General features: G+C 40.0%; 2 protein-coding genes across 3 annotated transcripts in view; one reads left to right on the top strand and one right to left on the bottom strand.

The window, feature by feature from the left end:
* Positions 1–14,704, top strand: part of LOC107380177 (rho GTPase-activating protein 42) — a 185,969-nt gene extending 171,265 nt beyond the window's left edge. For both annotated transcript variants that reach the window (XM_015951288.3, XM_015951287.3), the window contains 10 exons: positions 2,638–2,722; positions 2,917–2,975; positions 5,083–5,188; positions 5,274–5,433; positions 7,248–7,398; positions 7,571–7,963; positions 8,305–8,461; positions 9,434–9,496; positions 9,589–9,668; positions 11,199–14,704. In XM_015951288.3, coding sequence (XP_015806774.3) covers positions 2,638–2,722; positions 2,917–2,975; positions 5,083–5,188; positions 5,274–5,433; positions 7,248–7,398; positions 7,571–7,963; positions 8,305–8,461; positions 9,434–9,496; positions 9,589–9,668; positions 11,199–11,287 — 1,343 coding nt within the window. In that variant the 3' untranslated portion in view covers positions 11,288–14,704. The remainder of the gene's footprint in view (positions 1–2,637; positions 2,723–2,916; positions 2,976–5,082; positions 5,189–5,273; positions 5,434–7,247; positions 7,399–7,570; positions 7,964–8,304; positions 8,462–9,433; positions 9,497–9,588; positions 9,669–11,198) is intronic.
* pgr (progesterone receptor) lies at positions 14,075–22,455 on the bottom strand. The gene is made up of 8 exons (XM_015951289.3): positions 21,563–22,455; positions 21,231–21,340; positions 19,922–20,038; positions 18,195–18,500; positions 17,856–18,000; positions 17,640–17,770; positions 17,128–17,285; positions 14,075–17,041 (listed from the first exon to the last, which is right to left on the bottom strand). Exons 1-8 carry the CDS (start codon positions 22,453–22,455, stop codon positions 16,883–16,885), a joined length of 2,019 nt encoding a protein of 672 aa, XP_015806775.1. The 3' UTR covers positions 14,075–16,882.
* Between the last annotated feature and the right edge of the window lie 949 nt (positions 22,456–23,404).

Raw genomic sequence — 23,404 nt, 5'->3', positions numbered from 1 at the left:
AACAGAAATACTGATATTTACACATCCCAACAAATCCTACAATGGTTATCTGAACCGATCCTATTATATGTAGAGTGTCACTCAGTTCTTTAGTGAAACACAGCAAACAGCAGCAAGCTCTGGAGAAGATTAAGTACATCTAAGTAGTTGTGGAGCAGAATCTGTATTCATTCTGTCTGAACCTTTGATGTACCAACGTTTGGCTCGGGTAAAGTGTGCAGTTTACATAGTTGTATTTTTGATTTGTCGGACGATTTTCAAAATGTGCAAGACCACAAACGGCCTATGGCCTATGTTTGGTAGAACCTTCTAGGGTTCTACCCCCCAGGTTCTTTACAACATATTCACCCATTCACACACTGGTGGTGATGACCAGCATTGTAGCCGCAGCTGCCCTGAGGAGCACTGACAGAAGCAAGGCTGCCATCCACAGTCAGCACCACCATCAGCTAAGGTGGATGAAGGGTTTGACTTCAGAGTAAAAAAAACATGGTGGAGGAGGGGCATTCAGCGTGCTTCCATCACCTTGCTTTCTGATTTTCTACATCACATCCAACAGGCAGTTTGCTTGATTGTTCTTGATATTAGACCAAGACACTCCATCTTTAATATCCCCGATTTATGATCGGAATGGTCCTGGCAGTCTTTTGAGCAGACCACAGTGATCTTAACACACCACACACGGCAGTAGTACCTGATCAAATTGTTTTTAGAGCAATTACAGTAACCTGGTGCGTCTTTGAGCTTGTCGGATGAGGAGATTCAAGTCAAAAATTGGCACAGTTATCTTTCTGTATGACCTGGGCCTTAGTCGCTGCTGATCATCGGTTCCATAAACGCAGCATGTGTTGTTTAGCCACGTTTTGCTAACAGCTGCAACAGGAAAAAAGCAAGGGAGCTCATTAAAACCTTTACATGGAAGGCTGCATGCAGGGGCTTAAAGATCCAACAGTTTGGTTGTGATCGCAGAAGCAGCAGGTATGGAAAGCTGTTGTATCATTTGATCAAACACACTTTGAAATGTGCTACAGCATGTCATTCGTGTATCTGTTTGTGTAGGAGCCATTTTCCCTCACAAGGATCACCTAGCCGAGAAGTTTAGTGTGTTTTACATTTTAATTATTTGATTTTTCTTCGCTACAAAGTTTTGTTTTACTTAATTTTTTTTACTTCAAGATCGGATTACATGAAACAAACACTTATTAATTCTGAAGTTACTCAAACTTCCTGTTAGACTTGTGTCACTTAATTCTGTTGTATTGAACCATGACTTTGGTGAAAGCTATTTTAGCCCTTTTTTTTGACAAAAGTGGTATTTCTATCATTCCTGCGCAAAATAGCTTTAGTCTCCTAAATTTTGTTTAAGTTACCATTATTTTCTAAACCATGGTTATTCACAAGTGGACAATTCCCCAACCGCAAAAGGTTCCACTTCCAGTGCGTCCAGAAGTCAAGTCCAGGTATCTCTGCAGAAATAGCCGTGTAATGCAAAATAGGATGGGTTTTTAAGATGAAATTTGCATGAACTACTATGTAGCCTATGCAACTGACATGTGTGAGTTAGAAGTGTTTGATTTCGAAATGGATGTGAATTTATAGAGTTACTGACTGAATAATAGTGTTTTAAGGTAATAAGAAATGTGTTTCTTATTCATACAAACAAGGAAATTGGACAAATAACTTGTGTGGAGAAATGTTGGGATTGCACAAGTGTGCACTCCCTCCCACTTCTTTTTGTTGTGATGTTTGCTTTTTTCTACATTCGTAATGGGGGGATCTGAGCCATTTTAAAACAACAACAATCTATTTTGGATGCAGATCCACTCAGACTAACCAATTTTAACTTGCAGCAGTCTAATATGGGCTGATCATGAAAATAAAAATCATAAGTACTGAAAAACATTAATCCTCTCAACTGCTGGTTGATAACTAGTTATCTAATAAGGGTAAGATGGAAGTAAGGTGGACTTTTCAACAAAGGCACGCTTCAAAATGACCAAAATATCCCTTTAAAGTTGTGATCATAACCTCATTCTGGGTCATCAAACACCAAATGTATTTAAAATAAATACATTTTAAATACATTTACTTATACAGTTACTAATAGCATTTTCTTTACCAAAATGTTGGGGGAAATGTAAACTTGAGGTATAAATGAATCAAAACTAGTATAACAGGTATTTATCTACTTTTTTTAAATACCTTATATTAGTCATGCTTGTCTGCAGACAGCCTCTGTAAACATGAAGCGACTGTCAGAGTGAAGAAAGAGCTCCTCCCAGTGGTGTAAACGTGCAACAACAATCTGGCCCTCATATTTTGCCAGTACCTTATTAAATTACCCAAACTAATCCTGTTTGCATACATTTCATACATGTGCACAGGAAACGTCAGAGTGAATTACCAGAAGCCCTCTAAAGCTTGAGCTCCATCTTAAAGGCGCGCCACTCCTGCACATGTTTGCATTTGAATTTAATTTAGATTTTCCTCTTGGGTCTTTTTTTTAATAAGAAATATATTTAATTCACACATCCTGTCAGTTCATCTTATCCTGGATTGTTTTATTTCTTTACACCCTCAACACTGTCACAAAATAAAGTCAAGTGTGTGTTTTATTTATTTTTTATTTATTTTTAGCTTCAAAGGCACCTGTGGACGTGGAGCTGGATCCAGACATGTGGGACAACAAAACCATCACCAGCGGTTTGAAGAATTACCTCAGGTCAGCTCGCCCTGCCAGCTGCATGTCCTTAACTGCCAGGAGTCATCACTGGCTCCATTAAGCCTCTCTGAAACCGCACCCTGCTGTTAGTCGTGCATTCAGCACCATCAGTGACTCAAACAGGACTGTGGTTGTATTCAGATAACTCGTGTCACCAAATAATACTAAATGACAACTCTTCTTTTATTCACCAGGTGTCTCTCTGATCCTTTAATGACTTTCAAGCTCCACAAAGATTTTATCATGGCTGTCAGTAAGTTTTCAAAAAAAAAAAAACTTCTTATTATTTTTTAAGCAGCAACACTTTTTATCAGTCAAGATTCTGTATAAAAAGGGACAAATTGTGTCATTCTCAGAAATGCTGGCAAATATTACATTTGAGCTGAACTGAATAATCAGTGTAACAAACTGAATGTGTGTCTAGCAGTGCTCGCCTTTGAGGATCATCCAACATTCATGAAAGTAGTAAAACTCAAATGAGCTAAGATGGGAACAATTAAGTCATTTCTGTCTCGGAAATGGCGCCACGCTGTGCGCTTCACGTCTCTCTCATCTCATATCAAACTCCAAAGCTAAATTGGCTTCATTTGTACTCATTTTTGTCTTTCTGCACAGCTGGATAGCTTTAATGTGGACACAAAAAGCTGATCTTGTATCTGCTCAAAGACGATTCTGTACCTTTTTATCTGAACAATAACAGGAAAATACTCTCTGGGTTATTTAGCCACTTTTGCCAAAGTCATGGAATTACGTACTGAGTAGTTCTAAATATTAACCATGCATCACCAGTTTTTCTAAATCTATGTACAGTATAATAACATTTTTGGGTAAATTTCTGCAGAAAAACTGTTATTCTGTATCTAAATTGCCTAACAGCAGAAAAAGCTAAAAGTCACACACACTTGTCTCATAAACTATAAGTCATATAAAAAATGTTAAACCAAAAAATACCAAAATCAGACTTTCTAAACTAAAATCAACTTAGATTTAATTATTTTTAATTAAATGTCAGAAATAGTCTTTGTTAAAGGGTCTCTTCTTAAATAAGTAAATTGGATTATGTCCAAAAAGCCCGTTGATACATGTGCATTATATTTATCTAAAAAGTATGGTTACATTATAAAAAGGGTCATGTAATATCCTATTAGCTCTTTTTTAAAGGTTAATTATTGCTAATGTTTGTTTTTCTCAAATGCCATTACATGATGATATGTGTGATTAAAAATAAAAGGACAAGAAAATATTGACATTTAATTTGCAAAAATATTGTAATATATGCAGAACATTTTGAACAAATGGTAAATGGAGCTTTAATAAAGAGTCAGATCAAAACTGTTTGTTGAATCCTTAATTTCTGTATCATTTAACCATAAAATGTTCTTTATTTTCAACAAATATAACTAATGTATTCAGAAAAATTAATTAGACCAATATTTTGACTAAATATTTGTGTGTCATCTGCAAACATGATGGTTTGTTTTATTAATTTTGAACAAGAATAAGAAAAGGGTTTTTTGTAAAGTGTCTTTCTAGGTTAAAGTGACAGTGTGTATTTTCCCTGACAGTAGATACCTACATTTTTGCAAGCAAGCTGTATTTTTGTGTTGGAGTAAGACCTTACCAACAGGTCCCCTTTAGGGTCAAAAAGCCCTGGGGAGAGCAAACTTCAACAACATAACAAGCACATCAGACTCCCTTTCATCAGTGGCAATGAGTAAAGAGGTAAATGTGTAAAACAACTAAATTTATGAATGATGAAAGTTTTGTAACAGTTTGTTACAAATCAGTAAATGCATTTTGTCCTCAAGGGCTCCCGTAGGAGAAAACATGGCTTCTAATATGGCATCGCCCAGAGACTTAGACCCGCTCCCATGTATTTTAGACCTGATTTTTATTAATATTTAATTTTTCAAAGAGTGGGAATCATTGAATTCCTTTTCAACCACATTTTGATAGATATTTCCAGAGATTAACAATAAAAACTACACATTATCCCTTTAAAATCACAAGGTGCTTCACAAAACTTCAAAATAGTATTTAATAAAATAAAAACGGGAGTCGGGAAATATATAGAAATGATTTAAAACAGCATGAAAAGAAGCTAACAGTAAAAATAATGAATCTCCAAATACTAAACCCTGTGGGATTCCACCGTTTTTTTTATAAAGCTGTACTCCTGTATTTTTTTTATTGTCACTAGATTTTTCTATTGAATTCTCCTGAACACTGAATGATTGCTAATTGTCCACAAGGTTTTTGAGTCATTTTGCAAATTGTTCTTTTGACTACTTTAGAAAAACAAACATTAAATCAATTGTTTCAGCTTTCTGATTCCTCCCTTCTTGTGTTGCTTTTCCCAGAGTCTGATGATCAGAACTACAGGGTGTGTGCGGTCCACGCCTTGGTCCACAAGCTACCAGAGAAGAACAAGGAAATGCTGGAGCTGCTAATAAAACACCTTGTTACGTGCGTGTTTTCTGGAATGAACTGAAGGCTCTCAGAGAAAATCCAAAACACTGAAGCTAATTAAATTATTTTCGCCGACTCGTAGAGTTTCTGCAGAAAACAAGTCCAACTTGATGACGGTGTCAAACCTGGGCGTTATCTTTGGGCCAACTCTAATGCGATCGCAGGAGGAGACTGTTGCTGCCATGATGAACATCAAATTCCAGAACATTGTGGTGGAAATACTCATTGAGAACTTTGACAAGGTGAGTGTGGCCTTGAGTACATATGCATACTTAAAGTACGTGTAACACTTTGAGGCTTTATTAAAAAACTTTTACTGCCACCGTTCTAATGGATGTGTTTTATTCAATGTCGACAACACTGATGTATATCTGAATTTACAAAAATGAAACTATTTGCTTTGTTTTATATTTATTGCACAAGTCCTGGAAATAAAAAGCCACCTGAGAAAACTTTCTATAAAGAGAAATCCAGTAAATCCTTTTGAGCAAGGACTTGGCTACATGGTGAGACGGAAATAAAAATTTTAACAGGAAAGAAAAAGAAAACATCTGTCAGACAGAGACTCAAAGAGAACAGCCATCTTTCTCATCCAGGCACCATCTATATCTTCCAGGTAGGACAAGATAATGTCAGCTGATAGTGAGTGGTGTTTAACACACTCTCCAGAAGAGCCTAGTTCTCAGATCTAGTCTCAAATTACTTAATTTTAGTTTTATTTCACAATTTTTATTAAATTTTCTGCTTTTTAAATGATCATACATGGAGAATTTTCTCAAAAAAAAACTGAAAGGCATTTGATGGTGCTGAGCTAGTATGTGCTAAAATGATCCTTTACACGGTTATTAAAGTGTCACTCAGACTCCCACCTCCCTCTCTAGCCAGAATATCGCACTTGCAACTTCAGAGTGCCGATCCGGTCCCTGTTGGGCCTAGTAAAAGTGGAGCGTGTTGCAGTCTGCTTCCAGCTTGTTTCCTGCATGTTTTAGATTGTAAACACAGCTGATTTGTTTAATTTAGTGATGAGCTGCTCCTGTAGAAACTAATGAAGGTTGAGGCGACATTTCAGCAGCTAGATTAAGATTACGTTTAAAAAGACAAACGCATATCGAGGAGATAAACTTCCCTTTTGCTTTGACAACAGACACTAGGGCTGCTAAACTCAAGTCAAAGCTGCCTAGTATCCTTGTGACAACGTTCTAACATAGTATAGCTATGAATATAATGTGGAGACTGATGATGTCATTAAGCTGCTGCCGGCTGCAGAGAATCATGGGAGATGAAGTCCCTGCTGGCACTGATTTTTATTGTCTACGCTTCAGGGCGCAGATGACAGTTTTTTGGAGAAAATACTGCGTAGTAATTTTCTCATGAGGGCAGAACCTCAACATTCCCCCTTTTGGTTTCGGGGATCGTGCCAGAGCTCGATCGTCGGAAGCACAGATGGGTTCTTCCCTCAGGAACGTTGGTCGCCTTGGTCGCCTTTGGTCTTTGTCTTGGATCTTGGTCAGGCACAAAAACAAAAGGGAATAGGAAATGGGATAGTCCCCACGTGCATAACGAGGAGGAACCACCCACGCAGGTGCTACGCAACTAAGTCCGATTGTGGACATTCTACCAGGGGTGTCGTCGTCCATGCGAGAGGTAGCAGTGTGGAAGGAGGGAGGCCGGCGGGCGGTTGACTCCATGAGGGGAAAAAAGGGGCCAAGATCAGGCAGTCCACAGTCCATGGGCTTAACAGGGGCACCCGTGAGGGGATAAAGGGGCATATCACCGCCGGCCATATAGTTCAGTTCCTGGGACACGCGGTTCTGGACAAGCAGTCCATGTACGAGGGTCCATAGTTCGCAAACGCGCATTGGCCTATGTGGTCCCAAGAACCAACAGATTTAAATCTTTGTTTTAAACTTTGCCATTTAGTTAATCCTGTAGTCTAAAAATCTAATGAGCAGCAAAGATCTACTTTTATTCATTCAATGGCTCTTTATTTAATGCAGGTCCTACCTTAAAGTTGACTGAAAATCTAAACTGTCCATTTTTTTTTCTGGACCTACAGATTTTCCACCAGCCTCCAGACCCCAATGTGCCACTGCCACAACCACAGAGCAGACCTGGTTCTCGCAGAAGTAGAGCCATCTGTCTGACCAAAGGGCCCCGTAAACCCCGCAGCCTATACACGCCAACGCTGTGCCTGGCTGATGCAGAAAGTGAGTACCAAACAGGAAGTTAGTGATTATTAATGTCTCTCAGATATCTTCACCTGTTTTGGAAGTTTTCTTAGTTGATGTTTAAGTGTTTTTTCTTTTAGCATTAAGCCGATTTTGTTCCAGTAATTAAGGGTTTAATGAGGGCCTTTCCTCCATCCTGGTCTCTGCATAGGTGACACCTTAAGCAGCAGTCGAAGCAGCACCCCGATGGGCAGCATGGAATCGCTGTCATCCCACTCCTCCGAGCAGAACGCCTCCTCTAAACCAGTTTCTTCCAGACAGAAGACGGATCAGAACAAGTTAGAAATCCCACGGCGGATGCCGTCGCAGCTCTCAAATGGCCCCGGTATCACGGTGTGTGTCAGCAGTCCAGAGTCCAGCTCCAAGGAGGACGCGGGGCGAACAGACGGAGACTCGGAGGATGCTCTCAGCATTTCCTCAGATAACACAACGCCAAGACTGTCTCCTGCACCCAAGAAGGCCCCCCACTGCCACACTGACCTCAAGCCAGCACAGCTGAGCCGATCCTTCTCTCCCTCGCTCAGATCCCTGCTTGTGTCTGACGGTAGGAGATGTAGATAGAAATTAGAAACTTGTCAGTTGTGCGATTAAATTTTCCAAAGCTTTCCAAGTCCGTCTGTTCCTTCTTGACCTGAGCTAAATTTAGATAGTGGCTTGAAAACATTGTTGCCAATCATTTTTTACCATTTTAGTGTCAGACCTTATTGTGTCTTTGTGTCATTTACAAGAAGGTACAAGTAATTTTTGGTGTGTGTGTGTGTGTGTGTGTGTGTGTGTGTGTGTGTGTGTGTGTGTGTGTGTGTGTGTGTGTGTGTGTGTGTGTGTGTGTGTGTGTGTGTGTGTGTGTGTGTGTGTGTGTGTGTGTGTGTGTGTGTTGCCTTCAAGGCCAAAGGAGCAGCTCTGGATCTGTCCAAAGTATATCGACCCTGGAGACCAAAGACAGCCTAAAGCCCCCGGGGCACCCAGACCTTCCTCCAAAAGTTGTGATCCGCCGCAGGATGGATGGATGCTCTAATAACGGCTACCAAAGACCCGGATCAGTGTAATGACTCTGTGTAGAAATCATTGGCTTTATTAGTTTGATAAACATAATCTCATCTGTTCAAACTGAAGTTCTTGGCGTTTCGTTCAGTAGTTTATCATTGGTGATTAGGCAACTCAACAAAAACTGATTTATCACATTTTGCACAATTGTAGTTTATTGGAGCTTGTCTGAGTCACTGAGTGATTTCTAGTTTTTAATCTTGTTTATTTTTTTAGATAATTGTCTTTTGTCAGTGTTTCTAATATTACTTGCTGAGCTGAACTAGATAATTCGTCACGTATTAAACAGAAGACACATTTCTAATAATCCACTACGTTTTCCTGCGGATTAGCAGCGATTTCACCCTCCCGTCTCCCCGCTGAGTCGCCAGCCTCCTCCGTGGTGTGTTTGTGAGCGTCTCTAACTTCATGAGTGTGTGTTTGGAGATTTATGTCTCTCTGAGCTGGTGGGAGAGCTGCCTTTAATTATGTTCTGCCTGCTGTGGGGTTGATGTGACCCAGCAGCAGTCTTCGTTCGTTCTCCTGGGACCGATAGATTGTTCTGCCTTCTATGTCTGCAGAGCCACTCACACGCTCTTGTCGAGTGCTTTCCCCGTTTAGCTGACGCCCAGCACGCCCTGGGCTTCGTTGCGCCCTTGACTCCTGGGTTCTTGGGTCAAACACATCTTTGTTACATAGAAATCGGCTCAGGAGCATTCAGCTGAGTCTGTCTGGGGGAAGGAAACCTCCCCATTAGGTCATTTTGCCTTTCACTTGACTGTTAAACAATGTGAAATGCTACCAAGGCTGAGTAGACAAATTTGTTTTAGTCAAAACTTTCAAACAGGATCAAATTCCTCTCTGAGGCGGTGGTTTCGTAGACTGTGGGTTATGGATTATGAGTTCCTCATAACTCTGATTCGTCTGATCATGAGTGTTTGTGTTTAAAATGAAAGTACACACTGAAGGTTTGTTTCTCTGTCTGACTCAGGGTTGCTGCGAGAGCGCTATTTTTTGAAAATCCTTCTTCCCAGCAGTCCACGCTAACTGGAAGGTGGAGTAAAAATGTGACATCTTCTAGTGCAAACACCCTTGTCTCTTCATGTGCACACTGACATTTCCAGTTGTTTTTTGTTTTGTTTGTAGAGATGCCAAGGCAATGTATTCCTGTGAGGCAGAGCACAGCAATGAACTCAGCTTCCCCCAGGGGGCGCACTTCTCAAACGGTAAGCATACTTTTTCTGCAGGATTTGCTCCCAGCAGCACACAGGCTGAGAACGTTTTGCACACTGACTCCTGTCTGAAATTACGGAAGGCGATCGAGGCCACTGGAAAGAAAAAATAATAATTCTGATTTTTTTCTCAAAATTTTTACTTTAATCTCAGAATTCTGACTTTTTTCTCTAAATTCTGACTTTAATCAGACTTTAATTTCAAATTTTTGAATTAAAAATTCTGTCTTTAAACAGTGTGTGAATGTGTGTGTGAATGGATGAATGATATTCTGTAGTGTAAAGCGCTTTGGAGTCCTTACTCTGAGAGGTGCTATACAAGTGCGGGCCAGTTATCATTTATCATTTACAATCTCAAAACTGACGTTAAAGAGCAAGTCACTCCCAAATCAACTTTTTTTGCTGATAAATTATATGAATGAGTGTCTAGTCGTGCTGTTGACACGTGCAGTCAATAATTTAAATATTCTGCATAAAACTGTCAGTGTTGCATCGTTTTCTGGTAAAAAAAAAAAAACTCTGCACTGCATTTGAATTTAAATCTGCCATTACTATTGGCTAAGAGGTACGCTATGACGTTAGTTGGTTCATTATGATGTCACAATTACGTTGTGAGCCTGTGTGTGGGTGTGTGTGTGTGTGTGTGTGTGTGTGTGTGTGTGTGTATTTGTTAGCAGCTGCACCCTCTTGGTCTGCTAGGCAACAGCATTTGTTGCATTTTTCAAACAGGAAGTGGGAGTGGAATAAAACTGTGGTGGGGTTGATTTGCTCTTTAATCTCAGAATTCTAACTTTTTTCTCTGAATTCTGACTTTAATAATTGTGAGAAAACAGTCAGAATTCAGAGAAAAAAGTCAGAATTTTCTTTCTTTTCATTTATTTTTTTTTCTTGTTTGTTTTCATTGGTCCTAATCCTCTTTATATTCTGATAAATTACAGAAATAATTATCTCTTAAGGGATACAGAAGCATTGCTCCGAGCATGACACTCCCATGAGCTGGTTTTTCTCCTTCTGCTTTTTCTTCCTCGTGGAAGAGAGATGACTTGGCCCGTCACCAGAGCAGTCGGGTCACTGTAACCTAGTGATGGAAGGCACCAGTGCCTGTTCCCTGTTAACACAGCCAGCTCAGTCTGCAGCCAAATACAAAAACGTCAACAAATGCTCCTTTCCATTTACAAGCAGGTCGATCATTTTATTGCTCTCCACATTAACAGGCCATATTTCTCTCTTCCCTAATTCAGCAAATCTGAGGCTATGTTTAGTTCATCTGTCTCAGTATTAGTGTTTATTTTTCCAATTGTGTTTCTGCTGCTGCATAACGGTGACTTTCATCCAGGGAACTGACTCTGAAGATCATTGTGACCCTGAATGAGAAATAGGCTTTCCTTGTGGAAATGATGCAGCTTCAAACAGATGTAAAAGATCCATTCAGCTGATTCAAAAGCAAGGCTCCTGTTTTCTCTGAGGTTTGAGAATGTTTTCATTATTTTTTTCTGTTTTTTTTTTGTCTCCTTTGTGCTTTAGTCTACCCCTCAGTGGAACCGGGCTGGCTCCAAGCAACCTACGAGGGGAGAACTGGTCTAATCCCGGAGAATTACGTTGTCTTCCTGTAGCAGATGAGAAGCTTGCTGTATTTTTCATGGTATCCATGGAAAACAGATAATACACATTGCTTTAAAATTGTTTTGGTGTTTTTGTATAACTGCAATTTCTGCAATTTTATGCCTTTTTTATCAGATTTCTACGGACTTAAGTCCAAAAACTTCCTTTCTGAAATGATGATATATTTAAGGAGTACTGCAGATATTACTGTAAATTGTAAATATTCTGTATGCACTGATTTTTTTTCTAATTAGTTTACAGAATCACAAAGGAATGGTATTATTCGTAGATATTTTATTTTCTGAAACATATTCTCTGTTCGTTATTTCAGCCATCATCAGACTCTGATTGTCGTTTTAGCAACTGCAATTAAACAAGCTGTGACTTCAGATCATCTATTCTATTCTAATATAATAAACAAAAGACCTAAATGCTTATGGACTCTGATCCCTAACCCCTCATTCACACCAAGCGCGGAACAGCTGCGATCCGGTTTCCATGCGGCTTCTGGACAGACTGCCATTCACACTGACTGCGATTCATGTGCTGAACGTCTCAGGAAATCTGCTCTCACAAGAGCACTAAATTAGATTAGAACTCTGACATAGTACATTTAAAGTTGTACTTGAAAATAACGCTATCACTGAACTGATATCCCAGTTAATAAAGACCAAATTCATTGAAAAAAACATTTTTTTTACTTATTTTTTAAATACAATCGATCACTTTGAATTTCACATGCAGGCTGAATGTGAAAATAGTCTTATACCCCTATTTCCTGCATTAGCTGCTGATAGAGAATAGACGGGGAAAAGCTCAGGTTGGGAAAGTCAGTCAGCTCGACATCGTATTGAGAATTAACATTCGGGAACTCACCCACCTTGGCTAACGACAGGGAAGACTGCTGTTGATGTAACATCCAGGAAACAGCAGACAACATCTCAGCTAGTGGAAGCTAACAGTTAGCATTAGCAACTCCAGAACCCATCCAGGCTTGTGTTATTTGTGGAGATAAAACATCTGTGTTACACAAAAAAACTGAGTCAGTGGTAGAGTCACGTTGCTGTTAGCCAATCAGAGGGGAGATATCCGAATATCAGAACATTTGACTTGAAACTTTAAATCCGTCTGCTGCTCCCCTCTGCTCTGGCATCAGAGCTTTTTTCTCAGAGGTCAGCTCACAAGGCATTTGTTTATACTGCAGACCACTGCAACCATGTTGAAAAAATAAGAAGACTTGGATTGTAATAAAACAAAAGCCAGCAAAAATAATGTGACACAAGTCTTATTTTGAAGTACACCGGATGCACCTCATTGTTCCGTGTCTCACTTCCTGTTCGGCTCATGAAATTTCTTTAAAGATCAACTTTACTCATATTTTTAATACATTTGCAGTGGTCTCTAGCAGAAATGAAAGCCTTGTAAGTCGTGCACTGAGGGAAAAAAGCTGTGGTGCACCTCTTTCAGGAAATAGAAAGAAGCCAGATAAGAGTTGAGCTGAACACAGCAGGATTTGGAGTCTTAATTGCTGATATTTGGACATCTCTCCTCTGATTGGATAACAGCAACATGACTCTACCACTGACTCATTTTGCTCTGCAACTTTGACGTTTTACCTCTACAAGTAACATAAGCTGGGAGGAGTTCTGCCACGTGGTGGAGTTGCTAATGGTTAGCTTCTACTAGTTGAGACGTTCTCTGTTGTTTCCTGGACTCTAAACTAACAACAGCCTTTCCATCGCAAGTCAAGATGGGTGAGTCCATGAATGTTGATGCTACAAAGGCAAGTTTAGAAAACAAACTGGCTTAAAGCAGTTTTCATGCCTCTTAACAACATTCTAACATAGTAGACTATAGCTATAAATATATTGTGGAGATTTTAAAATAATAATAATAATAATAATAATAATGAAGTGGTTGTCTTGCATTTGTCTAAAAAAACTCCTCCAATAACAACTATCAGACTGAAAGCAGCTATTGAACCATCCGGTTGTCAGGCTCGCCAAACTACTGCTCTTCCCTGGGTCCTCCGTTCATTATGTAATTCTGTATTTAGCAACAGGACACCACTGGATTAGAGGTGCATGTCTCAATAATATCAGAGGAGAAACAGCCGGCTGCTACCACGTCAACATTAGGACAAACTACCAGAGTCCCAAAAAGAACAAAAACTGCATTTGAAGTCATGGACAACAAAAGATGTTTAGACCTAGAAAACAGCGACTGGTGTTTAGCACCATCTTGTTTCGTCTGGCAGTGCAGGTTTCCAGCTCCACCAGAAGCGTCTCAGGGAAGATGAGGTGAGGGGGGAGTGTTTTGTGACTGTGTTTATGTTCAAAACCTGGCTTGTTCACAGATTCACTATGACAGCTTTAAGTAACAGTGTGACATAGATCTGTCAGGCTTTTCCAATCCTAGCATTTCACTAGTTATTTTCTATCAAAAGCTAAAGCAGGACAAAGAGGTAGGAGACTATTTTCATGTTCAGTCTGCAAACTCAGAGTGATCGATTATGATCAGAAACAATAATGAAAATAAGGTTTTGCAGCAAAGTACACCTTTAACTACATGACAATCTGCATGCGCCATTTGGAAAAAGTTGACGGCAAGTGGAAACTTTGCAGAGCTCTGCAACGCACCACAGCAGGTGTGATGGGGCTCAGTGATATTTGGTCTATGTGAAAGCCGGACCTCAGTCGGTGTGAATGAGGACAGAACCTGCTGGTGGTCGCTACATGACACTGTATCATACAATACATTCTCAAAAGTGGTTGATTTCATGAATGCTCATGCAAATATTTACTTCTTTAAACAGTTTATTACAACACACTGTCACATCAAATGTACGCTACATGTAAAATGTGTTTTAATCCGATGTAGCGTAGCTTTGTTGCTGTTTGTACTGTAGTCGTTGGTTCACTAGAGATGGCAGCTACACAGTATCATATTCTGTTGTGTTAAAGAAGACATTTAATACCTAATTTACCCCAATCCAGTACAGGATTCCCACATTAAAAAGTCAAAAATTTTCCAATCAGGTTCACTTTGGTCATACCATTTCAGAAAAATATTACAAAAAGAAAATGAGAAGAACCCATAAACCTTTGGTCTTATTACAAACTGAGAAAAACACCCTTCAGAAGTTAAAATTTTTTCTATTTGCCTAAAATGCATTTGGGAGTGGATCTGACATCCCGCTCCTGCCAAGATCACGGTGTTCTTTTCCATTTATATGTGGAAGAATGTGTGGTGGCCTTGAACGTTGATGCAGGACTCCCTTACAGTAAATGGATTTCTAGGGGCATGTCACGGAAATTATATTCATATCCTGAATGTTTAAATGTCTGCACCACGTTTTATTTAGACTGACTCTTGGCAAATGTCTGCTGTAAAAAAAATGTTGGCAAATAAACGAGAGAATCATTAAACCTGCAATCTAATTTCCTTGTGTTATGAGAAAATCTGCTATTTATGATGACAACTGATAAAATCTTATTTCTAAATCTCTTCACTAAACATTTTTTAACCAAGGCACATTTTAAATAGACTCTCATATTTATCTAATTTACAAAACAACCGCAATAAAAGGCAATATGTTGCAAAATTCCGGAGTAAAGTTCGGATAACAAGGGATTGAAGTGCAACACCACTATTATTTTTTAAACAAATTTAACTAACTGAATAAAATTGACCACATTCATTTCATCTGCACGTTTCTGCTTTTTTGAGGCAGAAAATGAACTTGTAACACTTTACAGTAAGGGTCCCTTTATTACCGTTACCTAGTGCATCATTAAGCATTAATGACCAAAGGGTCCTCTTATTAACTTTTCCTAGTGCGTTATTAAGCAATAATAAACAAAGGATCCCCTTATTAACTTTACCTAGTGCATTATTAAGTATTAATAGAAAAGGATCCCTTTATTAACGTTACCTAGTGCATTGTTAAGTATTAATAAAAAAGGATCCCTTTATTAGCGTTATCTAGTGCATTATTAAGCATCAATAAACTAATTATCCCCTTATTAACTTTACCTAGTGCATTATTAAGTATTACTAAAAAAGGATCCCTTTATTAGCATTACCTAGTGCATTATTAAGCATTAATAGTCAATGGATCTCCTTATTAACTTTACCTAGTGTATTATTAAGCATTAATAAGCAATGGAACCTTTATTAACGTTTCTGACAGTAGCTATGTTTAAATGGGCACTAGTAATCAGAATGAAAGCCCTATCAGATCAAAAATTCTTCAAGTAAACATGTCAGTCGAAATGTTCTGATCCAGTACGGCTCGATCAAAATAAAAATTCATTTCGATTGAGAGAAGTGGTTTTCTCCAATCATCATTTCGATTTATGTCCATATACAAACTCATTTGGATTCTTGGAGTCAATTAATGCCCACTGCCCATGTGTACAACTTCAGCGTGATGTCTTTCTGCCTTTGCAGCCGCTCAGGACAAGTCTGAGAAGCTGGAGGGCGATGTGAGCGGGTGATGGTTAGTAAGTTATCCTGCTCTCCTCTCCCGCAGAGGAGCAGTAGTGTCACGTACTGATGAGCCTGTAAATTAGTTAAAGCAATAATAAAAACAAAAGCATACAGGTAAAAATACGAGGAAGGTCCATAATGGGTGGAAAACCTGTAAGTCAACGGATAAAGCTAGAAAATAAGAAAATAAAATGCAAGGGGGAAACATGCGGACAAGGTTGATTTTGTTTACAGTTTTTTTGGGAAAGAACTCTGCGCATCTGCACGTGCTCAACCCGTTTAATCTGACTGAATGCTTGGTGTATGTACACTCACGGCATGATCGGATCATTTCAGTTAGTGTCCATATAAACAGAGATTTGGGATTTCTGGTCGACCAAGATTGAAATCGCTTAGTAATTAATTACTTCATATTATTATTTAATAGTTTATTAATGCTTAATAATGTACTAAGTAACGTTAATAAAGGGACCCTTATTGTAATGTGGTATCTTTTTTCACATTAGTAATTCCGTAAATTATATGCAATTCTCATTATCCCAAATAAACCAAAGAAATACCAAAAAATCAAAAGATTTCTTAGAGTGGTTAAATGTATAAAATATGCTCCATATTAAAAAATAAAATTTGTAGGTATTTGCAGTCTTTGAAGGGATGAGCGTAGTTTTTATTTTAATTATTTTATGTTAAAATATGTTAAATATAGATATCTTAATATTATTTTCTCTCTGAAATAGAAACAAATCAATGTGTTGCAACTACAAACAGATACACTTACATGTAAAGCTCCACTTCTACACTTGTATTTCTGTTTTCTTAAGATTGTAAGAAGTGTTTGATTTTTTTTTCCTATTTTTGAGCCTCAGTACAAAAATATCAGTATCTCAGATGTTTTTACTGTTTCAGCTAAAACAGGGAAATCTGTACACAAGAAGCAGTCTGTCAAAAGTCTGATATGAGATTAAAACAGAGGACTGATTGATACCTTTAGATTTATAATATTTACTACATCCCAAATGTAAAAAATAAAACCCCCAACATTCATGTCAACGAAGAATTTAAAGAATCCAGTATTGAGCAGCGAAGGATCCGGTCTCAGGCGGTCGCTACAGACTTCACTGCTTAGTGTGGAACAACAGGGGCTTCACCATCCCTGCCAGCACCTTAGGAAGTTGGGAGGCAATGACCTCTGACATCATCTCTGGAAACTCCACCTTCAGAGCATCCGCCTGGATGAAGGTGCTCAGGCAGAACAGGTTGACCTTCTTCACAATCTGGAATGACAACAAATGTTTTTCTGCTCATTAAAGACACATAAATGGATGCTGATTTACAGTTGTTCTCCATGAGAGGAGCTTACATCGTGCATGGCGTCCATCAGCTTGGTAAGGTGGTAGAATCGCTGCGAACTGCCGATCACGCCCTTCTCCTTCATGTGGATGGCCCTGGAAAGCTCTCGTATGTAATTCTGTCTCATTTCCTCGAATATAGCCTGACTTTTGAGTCCTTCGAGAGGCACTGAAAGCAAATGGGACATACAGGACTTCAGTAAATCTCCAGGGAACATCCACGTGCGGATTGCAAAGCAAATAAAAGAGCATGTTGCCATTCCGCGTGATTCCCGTCAGCGGTCCTTTATTTAAAAGAAACATGTGACCATTTGCAAGACTTCAAATAAAAGAATGTTTTTTTTTTGTTTTGTTTTGTTTTTTGCTAACGGAGATAGCTTTTGCCACATTTTTGCTCAACACTCCCTTCACGCTTCAGCTCTGCAGTCGATGCTCTTCAAAGCTTCACATTTCTCTCCATTACACCGTGCGAAGAACGTACCTGATTAAAAAAAAGCAATAAAACCAAAGAAGTGAAACTTACCTGTGTTGAGTAAGATTATGGCTTTCATGCAGAGAAATTCCTCACGGGTCACTTGCAGGTTTGCAAACTCCTGAGGAATAAACTGGATCGCTAGGCAGAGGTCGTAAATTGGAGATCTTCTCATTTGCTCCCTGATGTGCAAAACAAAATTAAAAAATTGTGGTTAACACAAAATACTTACTTTTTCCTATAATATACGGAACAATGTTCACTTACTGACTGAGAATCAGATCAGGAGCGAAGTATAAATATTCACTGGTGACATTCTGAAAAGAGCGCCAGCCGAGAGAGAACACCATCAGGTTCATCCAGGAGTACTGGATCAGGGTCATCTGATCATTGATGTGAAGGTTACGAAACCCTTAAAGAAAAAAAATCTGAGATTTTTATCTTAGATTTTTTTTGCCCCATTTCGAGATTAGCTCTTCAATTTTCTTTATTTAACCTTCCTGTGCAGCTAAGAGGAATCACTTAAGGCTGAGACCTGAACTAAGGCATTACTGCAGATCCCCATGGCAACAAATGTGGCAACCCCGAGATGCAGAGAATCGTTACCTGGCAGGGACTTGGACCACTTTACAATCCACAGCAGCTGCTTCTCACACAGCCGGTTGAGACTGTTCAGCAGAAGATGGGGCACTTCGGGCTGTGAGTTGTCGTAGCCTGAGTACACAACCTCAGGCTCGATGTTTTCCAGAATGTTGATTATTTGCTGGGAGAGCTGCAGCTCATGGATGCTTGGTACACAAGACATGGAGGTCAAGGCCTGATTGTCGCTGGACATGGCCAAATGGGGCTGGAACATCAGGGACGGGTTCAAGCCCAAGGCTTTCAAGGCTCCAAAACGCTTCAGCTTCCTGCCTGTGACGTGAAATAAAAGCTTTGTTAGATCTGATTCAGAGCTTGATTTGCCAAAGCTTTATTATTTGTTTTTCAATCTTTGCAAAGTGCATGTACAATTTAAATGATAAAACACATTTAAAGGGGCCATCTCTTTTATTGTTTTTACATGCGCTCGACTCCAGTGCTTTTATCATTTGATGTGATGTCAAAAACGATTTAAAGATGTGGTTCACTTGTTTAATGAATGAGTTAGCAGTAGTCTCAAGTAGGAATGTATGTCTTGTATGCCTTCTGGGGAAAAAAGCGTTGGTGCGCCTGTTTCAGGAAATAGAAGTGAGCATCATCAGAGCTGAGCTTCAGACGACTCTTATTTCCTGATATTTGGACATCTCTCCGCTGATTGGCTAACAGCAGCACGAACCACCGACTCTGTTTCCTTTGCAACATTGATGGTTTATCTCCACAAATTAGACAAGTCTGAAGGTTCTGCTGTGTGGTGGAGTTGCTAATGCTAATGGTTAGCTTCAACTAGTCAAGACGTTCTCTGCTGTTTCCTGAACGCTAAACCAACAACAGCCCTCCCGGCCGTGAGGCGAGTCCATGAATGCTAAGTGAAAGTCAGCGCGTTTACGAACCAATGTCTAAGTTGATCCAGGTCGATCTTATGGTAATAAGCTGGGAGTCTTTATCCTAGGTAACAATCACATTAGAAAACCAACCTCTCAGCAGGTACAGTTGGTAAATGCACTCTTTTGTGTCGGCATTCTTTTGGTTAGCTTATAGCAACACAAACAATAAACAAACGCTGGCAGGAGTGAAGCGGACAAAGTTAAAGCAGAATAAGTACAATGGTCGAAGGAATGGACAACAACAAAGCTGCAGCACAGCTTATTTGGTTCTTGTCTGATGGTTACACGTGTTAATTTGTGGCAAAGATATAATAAGAAGACAGCCTCCACAGTCTTCTCACATCTGAAAGGCATCCAACCGGTTTAGTTCGGCTCACGCGTTTACATGCAGAATTAAGTCAGATTCCTACTGCATTTTCTGGGTGCTTCAGCACGATTAGAACTAGTATACCTTCAGCAAGACATGCATTTAAAAAAAGAGCATGAGTCTTTTTAGGATAATACTTCAGTTTTTTTATGCACATGTAAAAATACAGGCCATGTAAATGCACTGAGTGTGACGTAAATCTGTCAGGCTTTTCAAATCCTAGCGTTACACCATCTAATTTCCATCAGAAGCTAATGCAGGAGATAGGTGTAGGAGACTATTTTCATGTTCAGTCAGTATGAAAAACTCAGCGTGACCGATTATGTCAGAAATAACCATTAAAAAATGTTTTTTTCAGTGAACCACACCTTTAACTGGCATTATTTCGTGCCGCGCAACAAATCAAAAGCATGGCTGCAGCTCTGCTTTAAAAGAAATTGTACCTCCTAGCATCATTCCTGCTTGGTAGCACTTTCTCAGGCGACACGCCGGGCAGTTTTTCCTCCGAATTTTGTCCACAATGCAGTCATTTCGCCCAGCGCAGAGATAGCTGTGATGCCCTGTTGAGTGAATGGGTAACAGACAATGCAAGCAATTTTTTTTAACAGCGCTTGATATCCCCCAAAATATACAGGACCAGAGTGAGGTAAATGATAGGCCGAAAAGTGTGGAGGGTCTCTTGACTATTACTGCGGCTTCTCCACTCCACAGCGAGGCGGCATGCTAAAAGACCTAAAGAGGTAAATTAGAAGAAGCAAGGCTGTAAGGACAGAGTGACACGGCCGTGGTGAGACATAGTGGCTCTCACTATATCTCACTCTGCAAGATAACAAAAAAATAAAAAAAGTCCAAGATGAGGAACACAGTGTACGCTGTTCAATGTGATACTGTTACCAATAACCTTTAACAACTACCAAAGAAGGTCAGAAAGGGTTTGTGTGTGTCTCTGTGTGTTTTCATACCAATATTCTAAGTCACATGTTGGAAACAAGTCAGATTACTGAGAAAAACAGGATTGATGAGAATAGTCGAATTAGTCGTTTAGCAGGACGTTTAATGAGGTGTCCATAAAAGTAAAGGAAAAAGGAAAGATTGAACCAAAGCTCGAAGAGAAGTGGGAGGTACGAGTGCATTTAAGAGATGGGAGATGATTTTGTTTCTTTTGTAAAGATGAACTCCAAGTCATAAAAGCATTTGTGAGACGTTTTTGCAGTGCAGATTCTTGGGAACCGTCAGCAGGTTCCTCATGTCTTACCACCATCTTGCAGCTTGCTGGGTATCAAGATACCGGTTAAACTAGCTTCACAACTAATCACAATAGCCTTCAAAAGATAGCAGCACTGCCCAGCTATCTGGGTAAAAGTAGGTCAAGAACTCACTAAATGTAGTGCTGTTTTCTGGTGTTAAACAGCAGTGATTGACAGCTTTATAATTCTCATGTTTTCCCCTTTATTTGTGTTAAAGATGGTAAAGCTGCAGGGATTCTCGGGCCACTTAAGCTTGATTTGAAATATTAGCACAACTTCTTTGTGTTGTGATGTTTTTATACATAAAACCAGAGCAATAAAACAAAACTTGACAAATTTGGAGGGTTTTCATTTGATATTTTCAAATTAAAAGCATCGCACTCAATTTAACTGTGTATTTTCAATTTCCAACTCTTATCAACTATTAAGTTATTATTGTGTCAACAACATCATGATCTGCTCTGGAAATTACTTATTTGTTTATTATTTATTTATTTTTGCTCACCTTCAACTGCTCTTTTGAAAAACACCTTACAGCTCCCACAGGTTAAAACTCCATAGTGGCAACCAGACGCCTCGTCCCCACAGATCACACACTGCCTCTGAGGTTGCATTCTAGAAAAAGAATCATAAGGGAGAAAAGAACTGATGAAATATTCAATTTTTTCCTTAGTTTTGTTAAATCAAGAAACCCACAAATCAGGAATTTATCTCTTTTTCTTTTTTTTTTACCTTTTTACACACCATTTCCCGTTTTTATGTCATCCTCATAAAAGTTTACAACATGAATCGTTATTTTAATTTGTGTTAAATCTTAAATGAACCTTGTTTTATTACCCTGGGAATGTGGGGAAGGGTGATGGGTTCCTGAGAGCTGGGGTCTGGTTCTGGATCCCATCGTAGCTGCCAGCTGGGAACGTGTCCTCTCCAGCCGTCCAAAACAGAGGCTCGCCCGGGGCGGTTTGGATCTGCCACCGTGAAGCTTCAGTCTTGTAAACTGTTTGCTGCGCCGGTGGCTGCGCGCTGCCATCGAGGGCGATGCCAGCCTTGGAGCTCTGCGCGCACCTCGAGTCGGACCTCGCAGGACTCAGGAGCTGCTCTGACTGGTTAAGATCGATGAGAAACTTTGGGGAGCCCTGCAGGTCCGCCCGAGGCGCCGCGGCGGCTGCGGAGAAGCTGGAGGACTCTCCCTCTCCGAGCGCCAGGTGCTGCTTGCTTTCCGCGTCACAGCAGGTGTCGAGGGCAGGTATCTCAGGTGGAGGGTCAAACCTCGGACAGGGGGTGTCCATGATCACTGACGGCTCCTTTTCATCTTTGATGAACTTGCACGCTCCAGAGTTGGAGGACAGGTTCAAACTCCCGGGTATGGCCACGGTGGTCGTCCTCTGAGCTTTTATAAAATCTTCCCACGGAATATTATCATTCTTTAGAAATTCACTGTTGCGCTCGTAAAACGGTTTTACAGCAAGCGGAGCATCAAGGATGCTGCACTCTTTGTAAAGCGCGTAATCCCCGCTTGGATTCAGACCTTGGATCAGCGCACCGGCGTTCCCAAAATTACGCGCGGAGGTCATGCACGCCAGGGACCGCGACTCTACAGGTAACTTTGCAGCGGACCTGCTGAACCCCGCCTCAATCAGCTCACTTACTCTAGAATCGGTGGAGTCTGCAGTGGACGTGGTGCTGGCAGCGCTCATCTTCCCGTTATTTTTGTTCTCCATGTTTTCCATCTGCAGCTGGAAGCGCAAAAAGGTGTCCTGGAAGCGCCGGAGGCTGAAAGGCGTGTGAGGAGTTGCAACTCGGAGACCTTCCAGTAATCCTCCTCCCTGTCGAGCTGTTGACTATTTTTACATGGAACAGGGATTACTGCCAGTAACCGGTTTTTCAATAACGCAAACTTTATAGCGCAAATATTCCCTCAATCCGGAAGAAAACCCGCTCTGATTTACTAAATCTCAAAGTCCTTCCCGTGGCTGTCCGTGTCATGTTTTAAAGTTAAATTAATCTTATTTGTTCTTGACAGACTTCTGTTACTCCTCACTGCGACTGGCAATTCAATCCCCCAAAACCATGGAAATGGAAAGCTGAATCCATCTGCTGATTATGGATGAAGTTACAGTAATGCTGCCCTCACAGCAGAGCCGAGGAGGAGGGTGTCACTGCCATGGGGTCATTTTGTCCCCGCCCTGCATGAGCTCATCCACGGCTGCAAATAAATAAATAAATAATTCTGGACTAATATAGAGATATGCCCCAGAATCCGCTGAGTGAAAACAACTGAGTGGATTTCTTGCAACAAACTGAATACAAAATCCCTAAAATGGCTCATTTTACAGAAATTAACATAAAACGGTGGGGGTGGTTGAGTGTCAAAGAGAAAAAAAAATGTATTTCCAACCAACACTAGACTGAAATACTTAAATTTCATATTAAAGTTGAAGTGTCAAGAAAATAATTAAAACTGTTACTAAACATCAAAAGTGGAATTTTTTTTAGAACCCATGGACTTCTATTTATGATTGACCAGGGGCCCTGGTGTGTTTTTCAAAGTGTGTAATAAAGTTATTTTACTAAACAAACAATGTCCTGAAGTGGGGTTAGGTTCAGAGCTAAACCCAGGAGGACAGGCATACAGACTGGCAAAAAGAACAGTTTACTAGAATAATGGCAGGTATATGT

This window comes from Nothobranchius furzeri, chromosome 13, assembly GCF_043380555.1.
Source record: "Nothobranchius furzeri strain GRZ-AD chromosome 13, NfurGRZ-RIMD1, whole genome shotgun sequence".
NCBI classification, from domain to species: Eukaryota; Metazoa; Chordata; class Actinopteri; order Cyprinodontiformes; family Nothobranchiidae; genus Nothobranchius; species Nothobranchius furzeri.
The sequence above is the reverse complement of the archived record's forward strand: the minus strand, read 5'-3'. Positions and strand labels throughout refer to the sequence as shown.